General features: G+C 56.4%; 1 protein-coding gene across 14 annotated transcripts in view; it reads right to left on the reverse strand.

Annotated features, from left to right (window-relative positions):
• Positions 1-18,972, reverse strand: part of DNM1 (dynamin 1) — a 44,618-nt gene extending 25,646 nt beyond the window's left edge. For 12 of the 14 annotated variants that reach the window (XR_007146363.1, XR_007146364.1, XR_007146366.1 and 9 more), the window contains exons 1-10: positions 18,675-18,972; positions 5,882-5,955; positions 5,416-5,565; positions 4,848-5,051; positions 4,515-4,613; positions 4,258-4,418; positions 3,055-3,197; positions 2,809-2,944; positions 2,559-2,626; positions 1,284-1,422 (exon numbers count right to left, since the gene is read on the reverse strand). Coding sequence is in view for 9 of the 14 variants with exons in the window: in XM_047830519.1 (XP_047686475.1) it covers positions 1,284-1,422; positions 2,559-2,626; positions 2,809-2,944; positions 3,055-3,197; positions 4,258-4,418; positions 4,515-4,613; positions 4,848-5,051; positions 5,416-5,565; positions 5,882-5,955; positions 18,675-18,835 (1,335 nt within the window). In the remaining 5 variants the exon portion in view is untranslated. The remainder of the gene's footprint in view (positions 1-1,283; positions 1,423-2,558; positions 2,627-2,808; positions 2,945-3,054; positions 3,198-4,257; positions 4,419-4,514; positions 4,614-4,847; positions 5,052-5,415; positions 5,566-5,881; positions 5,956-18,674) is intronic. The other 2 variants (XM_047830526.1, XM_047830524.1) reach the window with 1 other exon arrangement.
• Between the last annotated feature and the right edge of the window lie 5,311 nt (positions 18,973-24,283).

Consider the following 24,283-nt stretch of genomic DNA (forward strand, 5'->3'; position numbering starts at 1 on the left):
ACCCCCAGCTTACCCTGAGCCGGCCCTCTCTGTCTTTCCTGATGCTATCTTTGTCCCAGCCTTGAGTCCTCCTAAGGGGCTGGCCCAGGCCAGGACCCCACCCACCTATTCTGTTCAGTTCTAGGTTTGCCAGCACCTCCGGCATTCACTTCATCCTGACTCCGAAGCCCAGCACAATTCCGTACGTCCACCAGGATTACTGCATCCAGCTGCCCAGGCTGTGCACTGCCAAACTCCAGGGGGCTCCATTTGCATAGACTGTGGTGCAGATGATGCCTCCTGGAGTTGCAGGGTAGCTGCCTGACCTCCACTCTCCAGCTCCCTACTCTACTCCTGCCCTTCCCTTTCTCCTCAAGGGGCATCCTTTGCCTCTCTTCCAAAAGGGTCTGGAGAACTCAGCTGGGAAAGACAGAGAGAGAAGAGGAAAGACAGAAAGAGTGGAGGTGGTGGAGAGGGGCCAGGGCAGTAGTGAAGAGAGGAAAGGAAGGGAGGCTGGGGGGTGGAATTAAACAAGGACTGGATTTGGAGTCCAAAGCCGTGGCTTCGAGTAACAGCTCTGCCACCTGCCGGCTCATATGACCTTGGACAAGTCACTTGATCTCCTAAGCCTCAGTCTTCCTGCTGTGACATGGGCGCCATCCTCCCTGCCCTGCCCTTCCCTCCTTGCGCGGTTCTGTGAGGCTCAGATGACATAGCAGATGGAAGAGGATTCTGTCCCTGGAAGGTTGGATGTGGATGGAAGGGAAGGGCAGGGTCCTGGGTGAGGCTAGGGTGGGAATGGGGGGGGGGGATGAAGGACAGTGGGGAGTCAGGTACCTGCCAAACCTGGGTCCTCTGCACCCCTCTGGCCATCCAGATCCCCAGAGCAGCAGCCAAGTAGGCCCGTAGCTCTCCTGTCTGCAGGGCCAAGGTGTCCCCAAGACCCCTCCCTGGAGCCCCTAGAGATGACCTCAGCTCTGAGGGCAGGAAGAGGGCTCGGGGCCCTTCAAGGCCTATTCTCCCTGAGCTGGGGGAGCTCTTGGTGGGCTCTCAGGACAAGAGCCACCATCACACCTGTCTTATCAATGTCTGTTCCCTGTGCCTGGGGGCCAGGAGGTGGGTAAGGCCCCCTCAGAGAGGCCCCCCATCTTGGTCTGTGGTGGCCTGCCTCCCCCACCCCGCTGAGGTCTGTACATGCTACCGAGGAGGCAGTGGGGGGTGTGGGAAAGGAGAGCCTGGCAGCAATGCAGGATGGGGGCAGAGGCGGGGGTTGGGGGGGGGGCTGGCCCGGGCCACCGGGTTACCTTCTTGGTGCACTGTCTAACCGTGCTGATTAGCTCCGAGATAACCATGTCCACACACTTGAGACACGGTTCTCGGATCTTCTTCACCTGCTTTTTCACAATGGTCTCAAAGGCCATGTCTGGGGTAAAGAGCCCCGTTCTGAACGCCCGGAACGGGAGAAGGGCACAGTGTCACAGGCCAGCTCCTGCCAGGAGTGCCAGGTCAGGGCCCCACCCCGACCGCCTGAACTCTGCCCTTGGGGTCCTCCCACTACCCCTCTCTGGGCTTCAGTGTCCTTCTCTATAAAATGGGCAGGAGGGATTTGAATGAAGGGCATTCCATGGATGCTCTTTGGGGGCAAGACAAGGTCGGCTTATAATTGTCATGTATGTCCGGCTTGCTCTTAAGATTCTATTCATACAGAAGGTTCTATGGCCAGAAATGGTATGAAAAATGCCAAACTGGGTTCTCTTTAGGAGCCTTTCTGGGAATAAAACATTTTATTTTAAGCTGAGGAGCGATATATATATATTTTTTTTTTCTGTGCCTCGGCCAATGCAGTTATCAGTCTGTAAATTCCATACCAAACCTTGGAATTCAACCTGTATGAAAGCAGGGACATTTTGTCTTGTTCACTGCCTGGCACATAGCAGATGCTTTAAATTTTCTTGTTGAATGAACAGTGTAGATCTGGGTCCTTGAAGGGGGCTAAGCTTTTAAGGAACAATCTTTTTTTTCCAGTCCCCCCTTCCTGTTCCAAAGGCAGTGGGGTTAGCTAGAAGGAGGGAAGTGGTGTAGAATGGGGCCCACTTCGGGCTAATGGGACTATGGGAGGATCTGGAGGGTTGAGAGGCCCTGTCCTATCATAAAAGGACACAGACCAATACCTCGATGCTCCATCCCAGGCCCTCCCCAGTGGTTTGGCCAGCTGTGTGCAGCTACCTGGATAGGACTGGGGGAAGCTGTCTCATCCTGAGGACAGGCAGGGGCCCAAGCCCAGAGAAGCTTCCCCAGCCACCTACGTCCTGGGCTCTGCCCACCTGGTCCAGCCTCCAGGCCCTGCTCCCAGGGGCAGCAAAGGAGGACGGCAGGTGCGGGGAGGGAGCGGCCCAGGCCTCCCGTCCACCCCCCCCAGCTCGAGCCCCTTTGAGCTGGAAGCCAGAAGGGGTTGAGGGGACTGGGGACCAGAGCTCTTGGTCCTTCCTGAGGGCGGCTCACTTCACCACTCCCTGTGCCGTGGCACCAGAACCCCTGCCTTCCAGGGCTCAGCCCCCTTCCCCAGTCCCAATACGTGCCTAATGCCATGGATATTCTTGATGGCGTAGCTGATCTCTCTTCGGAGCTCCTTCTCATCAAACTCCATCTGTGTAGGAGAGCCAGAGACAGCCGGTCAGGGCCTTCCTCCCCCCTGGAAGGCCAAGACAGACAGACGCCCCACACCCGGGGCTGGGTGCCAGGTCAGCAAAGATATGTGTGAAAGTCCTGGGGGGAGGGTGGTAGTTCTAAGCCTCCCCTCTCCCCCCGCCCCCGGGGAGACCATCCTACCTTGACTAGCTCAAAGGGGAAGCGCTCATGGAAGATCCGGTTGATGCGGGCTCCCCCTGACAGTTCATAGGTGTCGATCTGGTCCCCTGAGCCCTCAATGCGCTTCTCAAAGTCCACGGCAAACTGCTGGACCATCCTGGGGGGAGAGTGGTGCGACGTCAGGAGCCTAGTGGAGGGAGCCCTGGGCGAACCCCGCGCTGGAGGGCAGCTCAGTGCCGGGGAGTCAGGAGTTGGGGAGGGCCTCACTGCAGCAGAGCCTTGGTCTTGCGAGCTGGGTCATCTGGCCGGAAGTTCTTGTACTCCTCCACCTCCTTCTCGATGGACAGGAGCTGGCTCTGCAGCTTGTTCCGAAGCCCCGGCAGGGTGTCCCGGATGTGGTTGGTCAGTTGCTGGGGCGGGGATGAGACAAGGGTTAAGGCCATGGGCACCAACACAGATGCCCACGGGGTCAAGCAGGGACCAGGATGCCCCGGGGCGGTGGAGGGGGGCGGGGGGACTGTGGGTGTGGTCAGGTTGATAGCTGCAGAAGGCAGCCATGACCCTGCCCACTACTGCCCTGCCTAGGAGAAGGAAAGCTGCCCAGGGCAGGGCCTGGCATACAGGGGGGTATTAACTAAATTCATAAGCGAATAATACAAGTTTCAACAGAAGCCAGAAGTCTAGATTTTTATTTGAAATTACCTGATTTTTGACTAACAATATTTTTAGACACGATGAAGGCCAAATAAAATCTCTCTGGGACAGGGATGGCTGGGGGGGCTGTCTCCTTGTACCCTCTGGGTTTAGGCCTCCTGTAAGGTAATTCTCAAGTACTGGGGCTCGCTCTGGCTCGGTCCCCACACACAGTATCTCCCTGAAGCTACACAGGGATCTTATGAAATGGGGCCTTATTCCCACCATCAGGATTTTACAGAAATGGAGGTTCAGAGAGCTCAAGTGTCAGGTCTGTGGCCTCCAGAGTCCCCAATTCTGCCCCTACACCACCCTGCCTTCCCCACTGCCTCCCTTCCATCATCACATACACACATGCCTCAGTTCTGGAAGCCCCATTCCAGATGGAGAAACATCCTAGGGAAGCCCCTGGGATCGCCCATCCCTGTCTCCAGACGAGCCTCTCTCCGTTTCAGAAGGAAGCAAGGTCTTCGGCCAAGTACACTCTAGCGATGGCCCCCAAACCCAAGCCCTTGTCAGTGCCACCCTCCACACAAGGTCTGGGACTTCTCTCCACCCGCAGGGCCTACAGGGCTCCCTTTCCAGGCCCCTGTCAGGGAAAAGCCAGCAAAGCTCTGGTGCTACCTCACGGTGGGTGGGGCCTGTGGGCAAGTTGCTTTGTTTTCTGGGGCTCAGTTCGTACGCACGATGTGGACGCTAACCTCTGTTGGCCACCCTCCCAAAACACATGTAAATGATTCTGTCCTCATGCTGGTTTCCCCAGGCCTGAGCTTCTACCTGGTTGAGGACCTTCTGCAGGTAGGGCGTGCCCATGCGGTCAGCCAAGTGGCGGTAGGACGGATGGGAGAGGAAGAACTTGCGTTCAGCGGCCAAGGCCGCCGTGATGTCCTTCTTGCCATCAATGTCCTTCTGGCTCCGGTTCACCACCCCAATGTAGCCTGTGGAAGGGGGTCCAGGTCAGGGGCAACCAGCCTTGCACAGGGTGGGGTGACAGGGAAGGGCAGTGGAGCGGGTCAGGGGAGGAGCCTGCCTACCTCTGCGCAGGGGGAGCAGTTTGTTCTCCAGCACATCACGGGCATCTGTGCCCTCGTCCATTAGGTCCAGCTTGGTGATGACCCCGATGGTGCGCTGGCCTGAGGGGGAGGGCAGCAGGAGAGGGCCGTCTACACCTGCACTTGCCCTCCCATGGGACCCACATGCACCCCGACTGCCATCCCGCTCCCCACATCTCCCTCCCCACGCCCTCCCTCCCCCACTGCCTGCCTCTGCTCTCCCGCCTCATTCATTCTTTACAGAGCAGCTCCCTCCGCCTGGCACTGAGGGTAGACCCCCAGGGCCTTGCACTTCTGCTGCCCTTAGGAACCTACCCTGGGGGTCCACCTCCTTGGCAACCTTCAGAGCATCGGAGTTGGCCAGGTCGGAGTTGGCCGGGGATACAGCCAGGATGAGGCAGTTCTCTTTGGTGACGAACTGCATAAGCATGTCCCGGATCTGGAACTCGATGTCAGGAGGTTGGTCCCCCACCGGGACCTTGGTCATTCCGGGCAGGTCCACCAGTGTCAGGTTCAGCACTGGACAGGGCGGCGAGAGGGCGGGCTCAAGGCGAGGGGCGTGGCCGTGGGCGGGCGGATTAAGGAACAGGGCCGGGTTTAGAGAGGATCCATTTGGGAGTTTGGCGGCAGGTGGACGGGATTAGGGAAACGCGGGGCCAAAGCGGCGGCCCGTTACAGGCGTGGCCAGGGGTGGGCGGAGTCATGGCAGGGTGGAGCTTGGGGTAGGATGGGCAGAGGAGGGGTCGCTGTGGGGGCGGAGTCTGCAGGAGGCGCGGAGCCCGCCTTAGGAGGAATGAGCAAAGGGGCGTGGCCAAGACTCAGTCCCGGGGGCGGAGCTAAGCGAGGGAGCCAGGAGACCGGGGGCGGGGCCACGTCTCCTCACCGTGCGGCGAGTAGACGCGGAGGTTGATCGGCACCGGCGAGATGCCCTTGTTAGTGCCAGTGACTCGGTCGGTCTCAGCCTCGATCTCCAGACGCACCTCCTCAAAGTCGGTGAATTTCTTCCCCTTGCAGTGCAAGAATTCGGCATATTCTGCCCCCAAAGTGTGGGTGGGGTGGAGGGAAGAAGGGTGGATGGGTAAGCATCTTAGCCCGGAACCCACCCGGGACCCATCTTCCACTGGGAATAGACCCCCACACCCCCCCAAATACTGCCTTCTCTCCCCTCCCTCTCCACAACAACGCCAGGTCTAACGTTATGCATTTTTGTTCCCCACTGTCCTGGTGGGGAATCTAGGGCCAAAGTCACACAGCAAGCAAGTTCAGCGGCTAGGTTGGACTCCTTCCTGGGGGATAGGGTGGGGGACTGAAGAGGCCCGGTCGGGATGCTCGTGGACGAAAGCGCGTACCTGTGGTGGCATTGACCAGCTGCAGGACCAGGGGGCGTCGGGTGACGATGCCTGACCCTCGGGGCAGGAAGTCTCTGCAATGAGTTGGGAGTGAGAGGAGGGTCAAGGCCTGTCCCAGGGGCACCTGTCCTGCCACCGGGAGCTCCAAAGCTCTCCTAAAGTGCCCACTACACCTTAGCCTCAGGGTTTCAGGTCACTAGGGGGAGATGACAGGCAAGAAAGGTGGAAAGAACCTCCCCCATGTACCCTGGGTCACAGATTTATGCGTGTGAGCTGCCAGGAGACAAGACTAATAACTCCCAGATTTCTCTCAGGTATGCTCTGTGTTGCTTCTGGGCCAACAAGTCCCTGCCTCAACCCAGGCACTGCCATTCAATTGAGGCACGGGGTACCCCACATGCCCAAGTGTCCAGTGGCCACAGAGTGCGTCTCAAGGAAATGGAGCTGCACCTTCTTCCCTCCCTTCCGCTGTGGGGAAAGGCAGCATCTCACTTCCCCTTCCCAGGGCCCCATCTGGCTGGGGTTGAGGATGAGGGGGGCATGGGGGAAAGGAGGAAGCAAGGACAAGAATTCATGCTTCTTAAGTGCCTACTGCATGCCAGGCTCTTTGTGGGCAATCTCTCGTGATATTGCCTTGTGAGGTAGGTGCCATTATTATTATTTTTATTTTAAATATTTATTTATTTATTTATTTATTTATTTATTTATGGAAGAGCGCAAGCCGGGGAGGGGCAGACAGAAGGGGAGAGAGGATCCAAAGTGGGATCTGCGCTGACAGGCTGACAGCAGTGAGCCCGATGTGGGGCTTGAACTCACGAACTGTGAGATCATGACCTGAGCTGAAGTCGGATGCTCAACCCACTGAACCACTCAGGCGCCCCGCCCCGGTAGGTGCCATTATTATCCCCATTTTGCAGATAAGGAAACTGAGGCTCAGAGGTGTTTAGGTTGCACAGTCAGTAGCTAGCAGACCAGACCCTGGATGCAGATCTGTTTGACTCTGCAGTGAGAGCTCCTTGCCCTTCGGTCCCCTGAAGACCCGGTCTTTGAAGGACTGGACCTGAGCTTCCCAAAGTCGCCCCTTGCCCTAGGCCTGATGTCTATACCTCAGATTTCTGCTTGTGCCAGTGTGAACCTCAGCAGTCCTTTTGGCTAACCCTTGTGGGTGGATTCTCTGTCCTGTCAGCTCTTCTCATATCCCCGCCCGCCCTTGGCCCCACCCAGGCCAGCACAAGCATGAGGGTGGGCACCTCTTCAGGGACGAGGCTGTCAGAACTGCAGTCACGGGATCCCTAGGACCCAGGAAAGGGGGAGCAGCCTGAGGGACCATAGGGCTCCAGCTGGCCACCTCATTCATGGAGAGGCACATGGAGGCCCAAGAAGGGGAAAAGACACATTCAAGTTCCTATAGGACTTGGACAGAGCCCGAGAAGAACCCAGGCCTCCTACCCCCAGCTCAGAGCCTGACCGGGACCACACAGCTTTTTGCACCACCCCCCGGCCCCCACTCCCTAGCCTGGAGGGTCCCGGGCACAACAGAGTAGGCCCAGGCTCCTGGGTTCAAGGTCTCTTCTTGGGCCCTGGGGAGGACTCTCTCATCCTGTTCTCACCCTGCCCCTCCTTTGGGGAGGTTAGAGGCTAATCGGGAGGAGTCAGCCACTTCAATGAGGAAGGAGAAGGAAGATGAATCCTGCATTTATTCATTGTTTCCAGGCGCTAGGCAAGCACTTTTCATTTTTGCAAGACAGACTCTGAAGGGCAGGACTGGCGTCTTCCTGTCCACCACTGTATTCCACTGTCCGGCCCAAGGCTTAGCACCCAAGAGGTACTTAATAAATGTTGACTGAATCCCCAGGTCCTCAAAACAGTGCTCTGATGTGGAAATTGCTTTACAGATGAGGCATCTGAGGGTCAGAGAGGTGAAGGGACTTGTCAAGGTCATCCAGATGGGAATGGCAGAGCTAGGATTCAAACCCAAGGGTCTGTTGGGGCCCAGAGCCTGGGAACTTCCCTGTCAAAGTGTGCTGCTCCTTCAATCCAAGAAGCCAGACGTGGCTTTTTATGTAATTCAATTAAATTCAGTCTAGGACATATTTGGGAGCAGCTGCTCTGTGCCAGGCCCTGTGCTGGGCCCTGGGGAAGCGAGATGATGAGTCAGACCGCTCCCTACCCGGAGGAGGAGCTCCCAGTGTGGTGGGAGAGACAGACAAGTAAACAGATAATGCAATACAGTGTGACATGTGCTGGAACGGAGGTGCACCAGTCAGCAGAGAGAAGGAGGGGATTAACGGGGGTGGGGGGGGTTCCTGTCTCTATCTCTGCCATCCTTTACTCATTCCTTTGGGGGGGGTGACCCTCTAGTATTTGGGATCCCCCAGGGCTGTGGAGATAGGACATCTGTTCTCAGAGGCTGGGTTGGGCTTGGGGGCCTGGGGTCCACCCTTTTCCCCACCCGCTCCTCACCCAGCGATACCATGGCAACAGTAGTTGCCATGGAAACTGCAGGAGGGGCTGGAAAGGATGGGACTCCCCACAGAAAGCCCCCCACGCAGAGACATGGACCTTCCCCGGAGCTCTTCCCTGAGAGGCCTCCCCTGCACAGATGGGCCCACTTGGTCCCTGCCGACCTGCAGGTCAGAGGTCAACGAGGTGCCACCTAGAGGGTACCGGAGCGGCGCCCAGGGCCCAGTTGGAAGGGTGGTCAGGGGTCTGGGCCAGTCTGCCCCAAGTCACTACCTCCCCAGGGCTACTTAAGGGACAAGCAGCTTAAGGGAAGCAGAGATTAGAGGGGCAGGGCTATGTGTGGGAGTAGAGCCCCTCCTCAGACCAGGATCTCGTGCGGCCAGGGTGGGGATGGAGATGCCTGGGTGGGGGGAGAGGCCCTGTCTCTATCACGGCCCAGGTTCTCAGAGTGAGGCCCTCACATGGCCTGCACTCGAATCCCTGGGCTCGAATCCCGCCTTGGCCATTCTGCCGCCCGGTGCCCTTGGGCAAGGTGTTTCACTCTCTGGGCCTCAAAGCCCTCAGCTGCAAACTGGCCTTATAGAAACCGGGCATTATCCTCTAGCACACGTGGGCTGCAAGAAGGCCCAGCAGCCTCGGGGGGGGGGGGGCGGGGGGGCATGGAAAAAGCGTGGCTTGGGTCTGGTACACAGTAGGCGCTCAGCAGCCCCCTCTCTAGGAGGGTTCCCAAATGTCACCAAGGAACACAGATCCCACAGAACCCTCTGACAGCCTCCAGGCACGACTCGGATCTCTGGACTCTGACCACGAAATGTTAGATGGAAATGATGAACACTGAGGAGAAGTTTTCAGAGACCGTGTCAGTCCCCCATTATTGTCCAGAGGTGGGGACAGAGGCCCAGAGAGGGGCAGGGAGGTGCAATGAGGGAGGAAGTGGCCTATCGGGGGTCAGGGCCCCAGGCCTGGGCGGGTACAAAGAGCGCCAGCGGGTTCGCACGTCCAGACCGTGAGCTCCTTTCTCCCCGCTGGACTCCTGCGCTCACCAGAGGCCTGGCACATAGTAGGTGCTCAGGCGATGCTCAAAGGATCAAGCATGGCTAAATAGCTCCATGGCTCCTGCTTCCCACCTGGACACACTGTCCCACAGCGCTCTGATAAAGTGGGGGTTCGGGCCTGATCTGGCCTCCAGCCAGCGCCACCCTGCACCTCCCACCCAGCTCCTGCTTAGGCTGAGGGAGGACAGAACAGGTGCCCAGAGAAGAGCGTGCTGGGCCCACCAGCCTCGGGGGCCACGTGGGAGGGGTGCGTGGTGGCATGCCAGCTCTCCCTACTCATTTTGGACAGATGGTGGCTTCCCGAGGAGGCCTTGCCTTGCCATCTGCAGAGGCACCTTCAAACCTGAAGCACAGGGAGAATGAAATGCACACCCCTCAGGACCTCCAAGCGCCGCACGCTCCCTGCCTGATTTGGTGCTGTCACGCCCAGAGGGGTCCGGAGAAAGTACACCAAACGTCCAAAGTGACCCTCCCCTACTCTACTCTCATACCTGAGATCTGTGGCCGGAGCTCAGGGACCCTGCTTCCCCCGTCCTGTGGAATGCAAAAACCACCAGAAAGCGGCACGTTTGGTCTGTACCCAGTCTTGCTTCTAAGCCTCCTGTTTCCTGGGCTTGGCCCGGCGTTGAATGTCAGAGCTGCCACTCAGGAGCTGTGTGGTTGTAGACAAATGGCTATACCTCTCTGAACCTCAGTGTCCACATCAGTAAAATGGGTGGCTGTGAGGCTTATATAACTTGAGGCCTGAATCAATGGTAGCTATTATGGTTATAAATAATATAACTTGTCGAGCAAGCTGAGAACACGGGCTGGGCTCCCACCAAATGATGCAGCAGGGAGGAAGTTGGAAGGTGGGTCTCCCGGGGGCTGGCCGGAAGAGTGGGCGGGTGGGCCAGGATATTTCCAGCCAAATCTTGCCCCTGAAAGCGGAAGGTAAGGGAGGCGGGCAGGCTCTGAGGTGCCCTCTGAAGCACGGAGCTGGGGTGGAGGCGAGGAAGCGGGTGGGCCAAGAAATACAGTTGGGAGGAGGTGAGGCCGCCTCCAGGCAAGAAGTCCCTCTCTGTACCCATTATCCCAGGAGGCCCTAGGCATGCCCACATCACACAGCCTGTGAATTTCCAGCTGCGGTTTGAACATTTCAGGGCAGTCCTGGCCCGGCTTCTCCCGATGCTCTGATGTCCTGAGAGCAGGGACTGGGCTGGTCCTGTTTACCAGTGTCCCCAGCCCCCAGCATGGAGCAGGGCAGGTAGCTGGCACTCGAGGTAGCCCAGCTGGCCAAAAGAATGATTTGAAGATGAGCTCCTCCAGTTTTCCCACCATCACCCTCCTTGTATAGGTGTGGAAACTGAGGCACAAGGCGGGAAAGAGTGTTGTCCAAGACCACAGTGCAAGTTGGTGACTGGGTAGGACTGGCACGTGGGGGTCTGGACTCTGAGTACACAGTCTCCCCTCAGCAACCACTTTCCCTACTAAAAAAAAAAAATCCATGATCTTTCCTTTCTCCTTATCCTTCCCTCCTTCATCCCTTCTTTCCCTCCTTTCCAGTGTTGATGACTTTATATTTTCAAGATGGAAATAGATTTCTCTTTTGCCTCCTACTTGTAAAAGTCGTATGTTCTCCCTTTGAAAACATATTCAGAAAATACACAAAATGTTTAAAAATAAAGAGCAACCATCACCCCAACACCTGGGGCTCTCCATTGTAAACATTTTATCATTTACAATAATAATCATGGCAAACACTGATGGATCGGGCACTGCTGGTCAGGGGCTCCGCCAGGCACTTGAAAATCTGCATCATCACGAGGCTTCTTTTTGGGGTGATGGAAGTGTTTTAAAATTAGATTGTGATGATGGCTGCACAACTGTGTAAATGCACTAAAACTCATCGAGCTGCGCACCACAAACAGGTGAATTTTATGGCATGCAAGCTGTACCTCAATAAAGCTGTTTAAGAAATCTCCACCTGCTTTTATTTTTAAGATTTTATTTTTAAGGAATCTCTCCACCCAACGTGGGGCTCGAACTCACGACCCTCAGATCAAGAGTCGCATTCTTTACTGACTGAGCCTGCTTCGGTGTCCCCTGCGTCCTCTTGATTGCTCCTTGCAAGGCTGGGTGAGGCTGGTGGGACGGGAGACGAGGTCAGGTACCCCTCACGTGCCTATACATGCACCGGCCTCCGGTGCACACTTAAGTAGCGGCTCTGTTTGCCTAACAGCTCATCAAGGACATTCATCAAGTCATTCAATATGGAGCTACATCTGGATGCTCATTTCTTATCACCAGCAGCTTGATGTGAAAGTATTGTAGCATTACCACTAAATTATTTCCCTGCTCCGAACCTCAGTTTCCCCATCAGTGAAATGGGCACAACCCAGCAGCTCCCTCCTAGGGCTGCTGAGATCCCGGCTGTGGGAGGGTCTAATGGAGGGTGTCCATTGGTGGTGCCACACGAGCCATCTGGCGCTCGTAGGCAAGGTGCCTTGTGTGTGTGCTAGGGAGCATTTCACTCCTTCAAATTTGGGACTCGGGTCAGAGGTGAGTGCGCATTCACCTGCTGAGATTTTTCTCCCCATCCTGGCTGGTGGCCTCAGTCCCCTGTGCTCAGACCAGACACGCCTGAGCCAGAGTCATGAAAGGGTTGAGGCACTAATAAACAGGTAAGACGTCCTTGGTAACTGTGGTTGGAACTGCAGTCGGCCGGGAGCCCTCAGCCCAAGGCAGTGGCCTCGCTCTTCCTCCGTAGCCCCTCATCGTGGGAGAAAACTGAGCCCTACCCCACACACCGCGGGTCAGGTCACAGGGGAGAGGGTGGTCAGGGAAGACATCCTGGAGGAGGTATTGGCCGATGTGAGACTTTGAGGATGAGCCAGTGAAGGAGGAAGACGAAGACACAGTGAAGGTGAGGACCCATTTTTCCCCATGAACCGTAAGCTACGAGGGCGCACCTGCAGGGAGAGGCTGGACGGGAAGCGAGGCTGGGTTAAAGCAGGCAGGCCTCAGGGGCCCAAATCGGGAGCAGGAGCGAGGGCTCTGTCTGGAGGCCAGGGGCCAAGGAGGGCGTTAAGCGGAGGGGATCAGATTGGGAGGCCACAGAGAGTTCTATGCTGCCGGGTGGAGAATGGGTTGGGGGCACGAGAGAAGGCTGCCCCAGGAGCTAAGACAAAGGAGGGGGCAGCTGAGATACACAGAGGTGGGTGGGCCGGGGGCCGGATCTACAGGGTTTGGGCCCGACTCGCGTGGGAAGGATGACACAGGAGGGGAGGCTGGTCCAGGAGCCTTTGGCCAGGGCAGTGGGAAGATGCCACTTCCTTAAACGCCTTCCAAGGCCAACAGTCCTTTTCCCTGGTGCCTGTAGTAATTAATTCCAAGTTGCCAGAGCTGCCTTCCCCGTACAGCTCTTGCTCCTTTCTTGGGTTCCGGTCCGGGGAGGGGTAAGTGTCCAGAGAGACAACCAGGGAGAGCAGAGGGGAGGGTGAGGGGTGTGATACGTACACACACGGGTGGGGGTGAAGACGGTGGACGCTGACCCAGAGGCAGGAGACCGGGGCAGTTTCCTGTCCCGCCTCTAATTCCAGTGCTGTGGGGCTTCAGGCAGGTCCCTACCCTCTCTGAGCCATCTCGCCATTTGAAAACCCGGGATGATAGTCTGCCTCTCCCACTAACGGGCTGTTGGTTCCAAGTAAATAATGAGCACTGCCCTTAGACGTGGGGAATCAGGGCCCCTGCCCAATTCTTTAGGGGGGTCGCTTTTTGGATCTCTAGAGCAAGGAGCCCCCAGGGGCCGAGGGTCCCAGCTGGAGCCCATGTACCCTTCCTAGGCCACACTGGAGTGTTCTGGAATTTCCCGTCGGTCTCAAGCCCTCCCTCAGGGTCTGACCTAACTGTTAGGGGCAGTCCCAGGCCCACGGGGGGATCCTTTCTGCCACCACGGAGAGAGCTCAGATGTGAGGGCTGGGTGTCCACATGGGAGCCCAGGAGGCCCCTTGTGGTGCAGGCTGGAGTAAGAGACAGGGGCAGGTCGGGGAGAGGGGCCACCTGTCCCCACACTCTACCTCCCTTCGCGGAGCTCTGAGGAGTCTGAAATTCTAATTCAAACCCGGTCGGCCAGGTCGTTCTGAAGGTGTGTTTGCCAAGGTGGGGGGACAGAGTGTATCGTATTCAGCAATCCCTTCGCTTGATTCGTAACTGGAATATTTAGACATATGGCACGCGGGCCTCCCTTCCTGCTCTTGTTCCACGCCTGATAACACGGTGCCCTAGACCGGCCTCCTCCGCAAAGGCCCCCCTGCATCCCCTCCCCCGAGGTTCCGACCCTCTGACCCCGGCCAAGGTCTGGGAAACTCGATTCTATTGGAGCCGGGATCAGATGCTGTCTGCCAGAGTCACCTTTCATGCCTGACTCCTTGGGGCCACTGGGTAGGGTGGGGGTTTGGAAAAGGTGTTCTCTGGCCTGGTCTCACTGGGGCCTCCACTCCTCACTCGGTGACACTGCTGTTTGTCTGGCTTCTCGAACCCACGGGGGGCTCTTTCCCTCCTTGGGCCTTTGCTCGGGTGGGACCCTGCACCTGGAGTGTGCTCACCCCTTTGCCTGACCGGGTCCCTTTCTTGTTCATGTCCAGCCTCAATGGCCACTTCCTTGGGGGTCCACACAACAAAAGAGCTCTTTGTGTCACCTAGTGTCTGTCTGTCCTGCTCAGTTGTGAACTCCCCCCCCCCCCCCCCCAGAGCAGGGATGGGTCCTGCTTGCTCACAGCTGTATCCCTAGGGCCTGGCACACTGTAAGTGCCCAGCAAACATCAGTCCCCTCCGTCCCCTCCAGTCAGTGACTTTCTACCTACGATGTCTCAGATATCCCCTAATCCTCTTTGGCCTCAGTCTCCAAATCTGGGAAATGGAACCATTCAAGAGGGGCTCTCAGAGGCCAGAGACCAGCACCAAGCCTGTGCTGGGCTGAGAACGTAGAGGAAGGGGCAAGGAGGTTGGTAGGAGGCAGGGAGCCCGAGCAGGGGTAGAGGCAAGAGGCACTAGGGAAACCCAACCCCTTGCCTCTCAGAGCCGCCTCCTGGCAGAAGCCCACCCACCAGACCCCCTGCCCTCCCTGCACCCCGGTCCACCTCCCAGCTGGTTCGGATGGAACAGAACGGGCACGTCCTCTGTGCTAGGCCTTACCCTGAGTGTTTTGTGGGCATTATCTCAACACTCGGCACAGTCCCACGGGGGAGGTGCTATTATTATCCCCATTTTGCCGATGAGGAAAGAGCAGCTGAGCAGGGTTTAAGAAACGTGTCCAAGGTCACTCAGCTTGTAAGTAGCAGGGCCGAGCTACAAACCCAGGGTCGATTCCAGAGCCCGAGCTCTCAGCCCCTCGGCCACATTCGCACCGGCCTTGGCCTCCCCAGGGACCAAGAGGGGAGGAAGGGGGGGCCACTATCCGCTTGTCCAGTCGGCCGGGCGCCAGAACGAGGGGAGCAGAGCCTGAAAGCTTGCCCCGGGACACCCCACTCTTGGGACTGGACAGGTGTCGCAGGGAGCGGGCACGTAGCCAGGGGCAGACAGAGGGTGGCCCGGGGCAGCAGGCATCTGCTCACAAAATGCTGGGGTGTCTTGGGCCCCCCGCACCCCTCTGTCTGCACTCACCCCGAGATGATCTCATCTACTCCCATGGGTTTAAATCTCACCTCTACTGGGACTTCCAAATTTACATTTCCAGCCCGCCTTCCCCTGAGCTTCAGGCTTGCATCACCACACGGCCCACCTTACACTTCAGACTGAACATGTCCAAAAGCAAGCTCCCGATCTTACCCCCGTGCCTGCTCCTCCCGTCCTCCGATAATGGCACCAACACCCACCCAGAGTCAAAGACACTGATGTCAGCCTTGAGTCCCCTTTCTTCACCCTCCCCATCCCCATCCCGGCAAGTCTTGTGGGGACTTCCCTCCAAAATGTCCCCTGAAGCCCACCATTCTCCTCCTCCCCACTGTGAGAGCCCTGGGCCAGGCTCCCCGACAGCTCTGGCTCACCGCAGCAGCCTCCTCCTCCCCTGTCCCTCACCCCCTCCCCAACTTACACACTTGCTGGAGTCAGCTCAAGGCACTCTACTACTTAAAAGCTTCTGGCAATAATGAAAATGCACCCAACTCCTCATCGTAGCCTCAGGGCCTTGCAGACCCACCCCCTGCCCATCTCTCTCTGATGCCATCTTGCCCTTGCCCACCAAACAACCAGCTACCGTGGCTCCTTTCTGTTCTCTGAACACACCAAATGTATTAGTGCCCCAGGGCCTTTGCCTTTGCTCTCTCCGCCTAGAATGCTTCCCCGTCCCATGGCTTCTCATCTCAGATGCTACCCCCTCCTAGAAACCTTCTCTGACCTCCCTGTGGAAAGCGGCCCTTCCTCCTTCCACGGGACTGACCACATTCTCCGGTTGCCTTCTTCATATACCTGTCCCTGTGTTTACTATTTCAGAGGTTTCCCCCTCTGGAATGCAAAGCTTTTGTCTTTTCCACCCTGGAATCTCCAGTGCTGTGACACTGTGGACACTCTACGAATGTCCGAGTGACTAAATGAATTAGCCTCAGTTTCCCCTTCTTTCAAAGTGGGATGAAGAAAGAGCATAGGCCCAGAGAAGTCCTAGCAGCGTCCTGGGCAGCTGCGGGGCCACTTCCGTTGCACAGCTGCCAGCAGGGCCCCCCCCCCACCCCGGGGTGCCCAGGAGCCCCGGCTGGCCCGGAGCAGCCTCTGCTTCCCCTGGTGCGTTTTCCACTTCCTCTCCATGGGGTGTTGGCTCCTGGGAAGCCCCAGGAGGCTGAGCGGCTGTTACCATGCTCACCAGTCTGGGGACCCAGCCCTCGGAGGAGAGGCCAGGAGCCCGTGACACCCCGCCTATCCTCCTGCAGGGCCACTGTCAGGTGCAGGAGGCATAAGAGGGCCCAGGGCTCCTGGAACAGAGTCCACATCTTACTCCAGTCAACAAGCTAACAGCGGCTACAGTCAGCTGGGGCCTGGCTGGTCTGCTGGACAGCGAACTCCAGGAAGACAGGGGCCAGGTCTGCCCTAGCACGCATGGGTCCCCAAACCTAACTGACCATCAGCAGCTCCCTCCCAACACGGGCTTTTACACCCAGGGACTCACCGGAGCCCTGCGCCACCCTCTCAGGAAGGCAGGGCAGCCACTGCCAGTGTTCCCATCCCACAGATGGGGAAAATGGAGGCCCATGCTCCTGCATGTCCCCGTGTCCGGTTCAGGGCCTGGTTCTCGGGGGCTCTTAAGATTGAGATTAGGAACCTGGGCTTTGGAATATAATAGATGCGGTCCTTCCTGGCTGTGTGACTCTGGGTCTGTTTCCTCATCTGCAGGATGGGCACCATGGTACCTGCCTCATGGGGCTGTTGTGAGCCGTCCCGAGAAGAATGGTGTGGGGCACGCGAGAAGGGCTCAGCAGATGGGGGCTGAGGTCACCTTCCCTGCCCCCCCCCCGCCCCCCGCCTCAGCCCAGGGCACACAGCCTGCAATAAGCAGGCGTTCAGCAAATGTTCAATGGATGAAGGTAGGACTATGGTCTGTACACGTAAAGTGCTGCATTTCCATGGGTGCCATTAAAGCACTAAGGCCTCTGGGCTTTACTGTCTCCAGAGTCCCCCCACTCCCTCACCCTGACTGCTGGGCCACAGGGAAGGGGCCCATCTGTGTATCTCTTGCTGGTTTGTCTCTGCAGCTCTGGGGGGGTCACGTGAGCAGGAGGGGGGCTCTGTGGGAGCCGGTCCCCAAGAGACAGACGGCCTCCCCCTCTGCTGACCAGATGGGCCCAGCCGCCCCCAATGGTGGCTTTCCCATGTCTCCCAGATACACTGCTCCAGTCAGAACCCTTCCCTTGAGCCCCAGGGCTGCCCCTGGTCTTCTCAGTCATATGAGGGGCAGGAGCAACCATCCAGTCCAGCTGTCCTCATTAGAGGTGGGGAAACAGGCTCAGAGAGGGCAAGTGATTGGTCTGAGGCGTCACAGCAGAACCTGGCTTGGATCCAGGATGTCTCCTTAGAACCGCTGCCCTCTGAGGGAGGGGCCTCTGCCTCCCTCGCCAGTGGCTTCCTCAGCCTGGAAGGTCACTGGGAGAAAGCTAGGGTTTCTGGAGAAGGTGAGGGAGGGACATGCCAGAGTGCGGAGGCCAGTGTCACTGCCTTCTCCCTGTCTGCCCAGCCCCCATCCCCCTCCCGGGAGAGCGTCATCCTCTTCTCAGCACGGAAAAGCCATCCCCGCGTCCATTTTATTTGGGGAGCCTGGGCAAGGGGGTCACGACCCCACCTGCCCCCCTAAACCCAGGACCTTTTGTCTTTGCGGTTGCCCCCCACTCCCTGCCACCTGGCCCTCCCAGCGCCCTGTGGGATCAGAGGCAGGAGGGGGATTAGGTTCTGCAAATGGCTCCCCCCTCCCCGCCATCCTGCTTCCCTGTCTTAGTCATCTCTGCCCTCCGCAGCCTTCTCCCTCCATTACAAGCCCTCTGCCAGGCCCCGGGGAGAGCGACGGCGGCAGGCGCCCCCCACCCAGGGGCGGCGGCGGAGCCAGCGGCCGGCGGCTCGCAAGAGGATCAGAAGCGGTCTCACCGCCACCCCCATCCTGGTCCTGCAGCTCCCCCGACCCCCCCCCCCCCCCCGGCCGCCGCGCTGCGCACGGATGGCGGCGGGAGCTGCAGAGGTGTGTGTGTGTGTGTGTGTGTGTGTGTGTGTGTGTGTGTGTGAGGGGGGAGGCTGTGCCTGGTCCTCGATGCCCGGGGGCTGTGTCCTCTCCCAGGGACACAGCTGGGGAGAGGGTTCCCAGCCTTGGCCCAGGGATCCTCATGGGGGAGGGAGCTGTCTTCCGTGGAGCCCAGGGCCGGGGAGCACTGCCCCTGGGGTGCTGCCCGCTCCGGGGAACGCGGGAGCCGAAGGGAGGCGCTGAGTAATGCAGGCTCCCTTGGTGCCTGTACTGGGGGAGGGGGGACCCTTTGCCAGGGTCTCTTAGCAGAGCGCCGTCTTCCCTAAAGGATGTGGCAGAGGAGGGGGGCGTGATACCGTGGTCGGTGGCTTGACGACGTTTGCGGGCAAGCGGGGGGCGCTGCTGCCCCTGAGGGGCTCTCGGGGAGGGGGGGCCGCCTCCTTCTGGCTGGAGGTGGGGGGCGCGCCGTCCGCGGGTACAGCGCCAAGGGCTGCGAGGTCGCGGTGCCGTCGGGGCTGGGGGGCGGAGGCCCGGGGGCCCGGGCGGGGGGAGTCCCCGCTCCGAGGCGCGCCGCTCCTACCTGCCGACGAAATTCTCGAGCACCGAGCTCTTGCCGGCGCTCTGGCCGCCCACCACGGCGATCTGCGGCAGGTCGAGGTCCGCGTTCTGGCCGATAGCGGAGAAGGCGTCCTGCAGCCGGTTGACCAGCGGGATGAGATCCTCCATGCCGCGGTTCCCCATGGCTGCGGCGGGCCCCGCGGGCTACGATCCGGCCGCCGCTCCGGCTCCCGGCTCCGGCTCCCGGCTCCGGCTCCGGCTCCGCCGCTGCAGCCGCGCGCTCCGACTGCCTGTGCCGCGGACCCCCCGCCCCTCCGGGAGTGGATCGGCGCTCTGCGTCAGGATGCCGCCAGAGGGCGCCCACGGCGCTGCGGGATGGCAGTCGTGCGCAGGTGCAGCCTGCGGCACCATGGGGATTGTAGTTTTCTTCATCTGCGGGTTTGGGGCGCTGGAGCCGTGTCTGGCGGGGGGGCTCTGATGCTGCAAAGGGTATCATTCCTGGAAATGGGCGAGGTGTACCCCTAGTGCCGGGCCTCTTGGATAGTGGTCATGGCTGTCTCACTCAGTCTTACAGATGAGGAAACTGAGGCTTGGAAAGAGATGGGTCTCCTTCAAGGTCACAGTATCCTGACCTGGAGTTCCACTTGGCCTTATTGCTTCCTTCTACTCTAGGTTCTGATACTAGTTCATGGCGGCATGCCCCTGCCCGCCTTTGGGTTTCAGTTTCCCTGTTTCTAGAAGGAGAAAGAACATTAATTCAACAAATATTTATTGAGCACCTACCAAAACCCAGTCCCTGTTGTAGGCAGTAGAGATACAGCAATAAACAAGACCAACAATGTCTCCACCCTTACAGATCTTACGTTGGGTGCTGGAGACAGACAGCAAATGAATAACCAGGTGAATGAAATAGTAATAGTGAAAATAGTTTATACCAATAGTGATGGAAGAAATAAACAGGATGTGAAGAGAGGTACCTGTGTTGGGTGCGCAGGTCTACTTAGCCTGGGAGGAGTTGGGTGGTTCTCTGAAAAGGTGACATTTGAGAAGAGACCTAGATGATGAGAAGGAGCCAGCCACAGGCAGATCAGGAGGGGAGAGCAGGCCAAACTGAATGAACAGCAAATATAAGGGCCCTGACCCTTGCAAGGCCTTCTTTCTGAGAGTGGGGACTTCTTGTCCCAGAGAGTGTCAGACTTCGCCCCAACCCATCAGGGTGCTGGTGAAATTTGGATTTGAATCCAGGACTCCTATCTATCTCCCCTATCTATCCCTTTCACACGGAGAGACCAGGGGCCGCAGGCCTAGCCATTCACCTCTGCATTTAAGAAACCTCATTTGGACAGCCCACAAAGAGTCTAGGGAAGAGAGGTCAGCATACCCTGTGCTGCTGGGCATCAGCAGGTCACCCTGTATGTGAATGTGAGGGGTGGGGGCGGGGGCCACTGCTGGGAGGGCAGCGGCCTGGGAATCAGAGACTGTCATTCATTCACCCATTTAATGCCTATTAACTGAGCCAGGCGCTATGCTAGACCCCAGAGATAAAGCAGTGGTATAAAGACAAAGTATATACAAGCCAATGAATATGACTCTGTCAGATCGTGATGGGAAAGTCAGGGGCAGGGGAGTGTTTTTTAGGGTGATGAGCATAAGATTCTGGTACAAATGTAAGCAGAGACCTGAAGGAAGTAAGGAAACGACCCGCGTGGACATCTAGGTGTGGGGGGTGGGGTGGGGCTGGGGGTTCCAGGCAAGCAGAGGAAACTGAACAGACCTTGCCCCAGGAGCCTGGCCTGGGCTTTAGTCAAGCTGTGTGATTCAGGTGCTCACATGCCTCTGGGCCTCAGTTATCTAATCTGGGTAATGGGGATAATGAGAGAATAGAATCCCTGTGAGAGCCTGGCCCTGGCCTGGTGCTCAGGAGAACGTTATTAAACCAGTGCTTTGAGCCCTCCTGGCGGCTGGAGCTTCAGCTACCCACGATGCTCATCTTGAACAGCTGCTTAGAGCCAGCCACTTTATGATGTTCTGAGAACCGGAGAGGGCGGAGAGGAAGCCTGGAGTGGAGCCATTAGTTTGGGGAGGGGGTGCAGTTTACAGATGTCTGCCCGGAGGGGCACCATCATGGCTGGGTTGTTTTCGCTAATTACAGTAGTGAAACTTACTGTAAAAGACTTTACCAAATATTTGAAAGCGTCTGGTCATCCTCCCACCCACAGATAACTGTTATTTATAGTTTTAATTATTATTATTTTACAGGGGGGAGAGAGGGGCAGAGGCAGAGAGAGAGAGAGAGAGAGAGAGTGAGAGACAGAGAGAGACAGAGGGAATCTCAAGCAGGTTCCCCACTCAGTGCAGAGCCCAGTTTGGGGCTTGATCCCACAACACTGAAATCATGACCTGAGCTGAAATCAAGAGTTGGATGCTTAACTGACTGAGCCACCTGGGGGGCCCTTATAATTTTTATAGTGTTTATTCTGTGGGTTTTTCCATATATATTCATTTTATTTGATTTTGTTTTTACAGAAATGAGATCATACTATAGTTCTGGTACTGCTGTATCACTGATGCAGCAAGACCAGCTGCTTGGGCATCACCTGGGGTTTGTCAGAAATGTGGAATCTCAGGCTCTACTCATGATCTGTTGGGTCATAACCTGTGATTAACAAGAACCAAGAGCCCCAAAAGTTTCCCATTCCTTCCCCAGATACCCTATTCCTTCAACTCCTATTGAAGTTGGAGAAACTCTGATGTATATTATTATATGCACCTTGGGATCGGGTGGGGAGTTGGGGGAGGGTTTTAACAAAATCATTCTATGATTTACCTGGAAAAAAGATGTTATATGATTGGGAATTTGGCAAGACATTTTTTTTTTTTTTTTGTAAAGCATGACAGTGTTGGGGGCTTGTGCTATGGAGGCATTAAAATATATTCCCAAACTGTAATAATTACATTATATGGTAGCATCATGGGGAGAGATGGGTAGATTCCTGGAGCAGAATAGGTCTGGACATAGATCTTTTTGAGTCTAAGAGTTCATTACATAATAAAGGTGCAGCTCGAATTAGAGGCAAGAAAGAGGCCTCCTGGTGATGGTACAGCCTCAGACTTCATTTCAGATGCAAGGAGATGGGGTTTCTCTTTTGCCTCAGAATCTAGTCCACTGGGGGGCTTTGTCAGCAAGGTATTGGTTAAAAGCAATTAACACGAGTCTAGTGCTGAACAGGGTCCCCAACGAGTTACCAGCTATTATCCTGTCTAGTCTTCAAGGAGTCAGCACAGAGTCAGATACATTTTTAAAAATTCACTCCCTTCCCGTGATAAAGTCATCCAAACCCATCACAGCAAAAGTGAAAGCGCCCCACTACACACATATATTTATTTTTTCCAAAACCAGGATCATAATTGTGTACACGGTTGTGCAACCTGCTGAGTTCACTTCACATCGTTGAGTGTTTGCATACCCTTTGAAACATAATTTTTCTTTTTTTTTTAATTTTTTTTCAACGTTTATTTTTGGGACAGAGAGAGACAGAGCATGAACGGGGGAGGGGCAGAGAGAGAGGGAGACACAGAATCGGAAACAGGCTCCAGGCTCTGAGCCATCAGCCCAGAGCCTGACGCGGGGCTCGAACTCACGGACCGCGAGATCGTGACCTGGCTGAAGTCGGATGCTTAACCGACTGCGCCACCCAGGCGCCCCTGAAACATAATTTTTCAAATCAAGTATATATATTTATTTATTTTCAGGAATAGAATTTAGTGATTCGTCACTTACACATAACACCCAGTGCTCATCTCAACCAGTGTCCTCCTTAATGCCCCTCATCCCTTTACCTTGTCCTCCCACCTAACACCCCGCTAGCAACCCTCAGTTTGTTCTCTGTATTTAAGAGTCTTATGGTCTGTCTCCCTCTCTGTTTTTATATTATTTTTGCTTCCCTTCCCTTAGTTTCATCTGTGTTTTAAAAATTTTTTTAATGTTTATTCATTTTTGAAAGACAGAGAGAGACAGAACACAAGCAGGGGTGGGGCGGAGAGAGAGGGCGACACAGAATCTGAAGCAGGATCCAGGCTCCAACCTGCCAGCACAGAGCCCGACGTGGGGCTCGAACTCACGAATAGTGAGATCATGACCTGAGCTGAAGCCGGACGCTCAAACGACTGAGCCACCCAGGTGCCCCATATGTTCATCTGTTTTTATCTTCAATTCCACATCTGAGTGAAATCATATGATATTTGTCTTTCTTGACTGACTTATTTTGCCTAGCATAGTACACTCTAGTTCCATCCACGTTGTTGCAAATGGCAAGATTTCATTCTTTTTGATCGTCAAATAATATTCTATTGAATATATATACCACATCTTCTTTATCCATTCATCAGTTGATGGACATTTGGGCTCTGACAGCATAATTTCTTTTTTTTCAAATTTTAATGTTTATTCATTTTTGAGAGGCAGAGAGCAAGCAGGGGAGGGGCTGAGAGAGAGAGAGAGAGAGAGAGAGAGAGAGAGAGGAATACAGAATCAGAAGCAGGCTCCAGGCTCTGAGCTGTCAGCACAGAACCAATGTGGGCGGAACCCATGAACAGTGAGATCATGACCGGAGCCAAAGTCCCACACTCAACCGACTGAGCCACCCAGCCGTCCCTGAAAGCATAATTTCTCATGGCTGTATGCCTGCCACTCCTTAAGAGGCAGACCCCATGCCTCTTTTTACCTAGCTGTTCCCCTAAAGTTGATTACTTTCCAGACAGCTATTACCAGTAATGTTTCCATGAATGACCTACTGGCTTTAAAAAGTCTTGTTTCTGATTAGTTTCTTGGGCAACTTTCCTGCAAGAGGGGTTACCAGGTCAAAGGGCAGAACACGTTCAATAGTCTTGATGGAGAACTTACAGATTTTCAGAAAGATGAATCAACACAGGATCACCAGCATGAACATTATTTTTAGTGTTTTGTTTGTTTTTACTCTGGCAATTTACTAAACTCACACTGTGTCAAGTGCCAGTATTAAGCATTACATAATATTATCCTCACACCCACCATGGAAGGGAAGAAGAAACCGGCTCAGAGAGGACTCCCCTGTCAACCCGGGTCACCTAACCAGAAGGTAGTGAAGCCCCGATTCCATTTCTCCAACTTCTGCTGGCACTCAGACCAGGTGTCAGCGTGCTTGGACCTGGGTGGAAGCCTAAGCGATCTTGACTCGGCTCCTTCTCTCCCTCCCCATTGCCTCTGTCTCGGTTCTCACCAGAGTGAGTTTTCTAATCCAGGCGGATGCGATGCCGTCATACCCTAGCGCTCTCTGCCCTGCGGGGATAAAGCCCAAGGCCAGGCCTTCAAAGCTCCCATGCTCCAGGCTGCCCTTTCACCCAAGGGCGCAACGTCCTGCTAACTCGAGCCACTTTCGCGTCTCTAAATCCAGGCCGAATTAGGCACCTGTGCTGCTGCCTGGGGCTGCAGTGGAGCCGGTCCAGAGCTCTAGGACAGAGCTTGTCACACGACTGCAGGGATTGGCTGACACTCAGGTCTCCGCGCCTAGGCGCGCCGGGCCGGCCTCCAGTCTGCGCGCCTCTAGCGCCACCGTGTGCGGTGTCCGCGCACAATTGGCGCTTAATGCAGAA

This window comes from Prionailurus viverrinus, chromosome D4 (genome assembly GCF_022837055.1).
Source record: "Prionailurus viverrinus isolate Anna chromosome D4, UM_Priviv_1.0, whole genome shotgun sequence".
In the NCBI taxonomy this organism is placed as follows: Eukaryota; Metazoa; Chordata; class Mammalia; order Carnivora; family Felidae; genus Prionailurus; species Prionailurus viverrinus.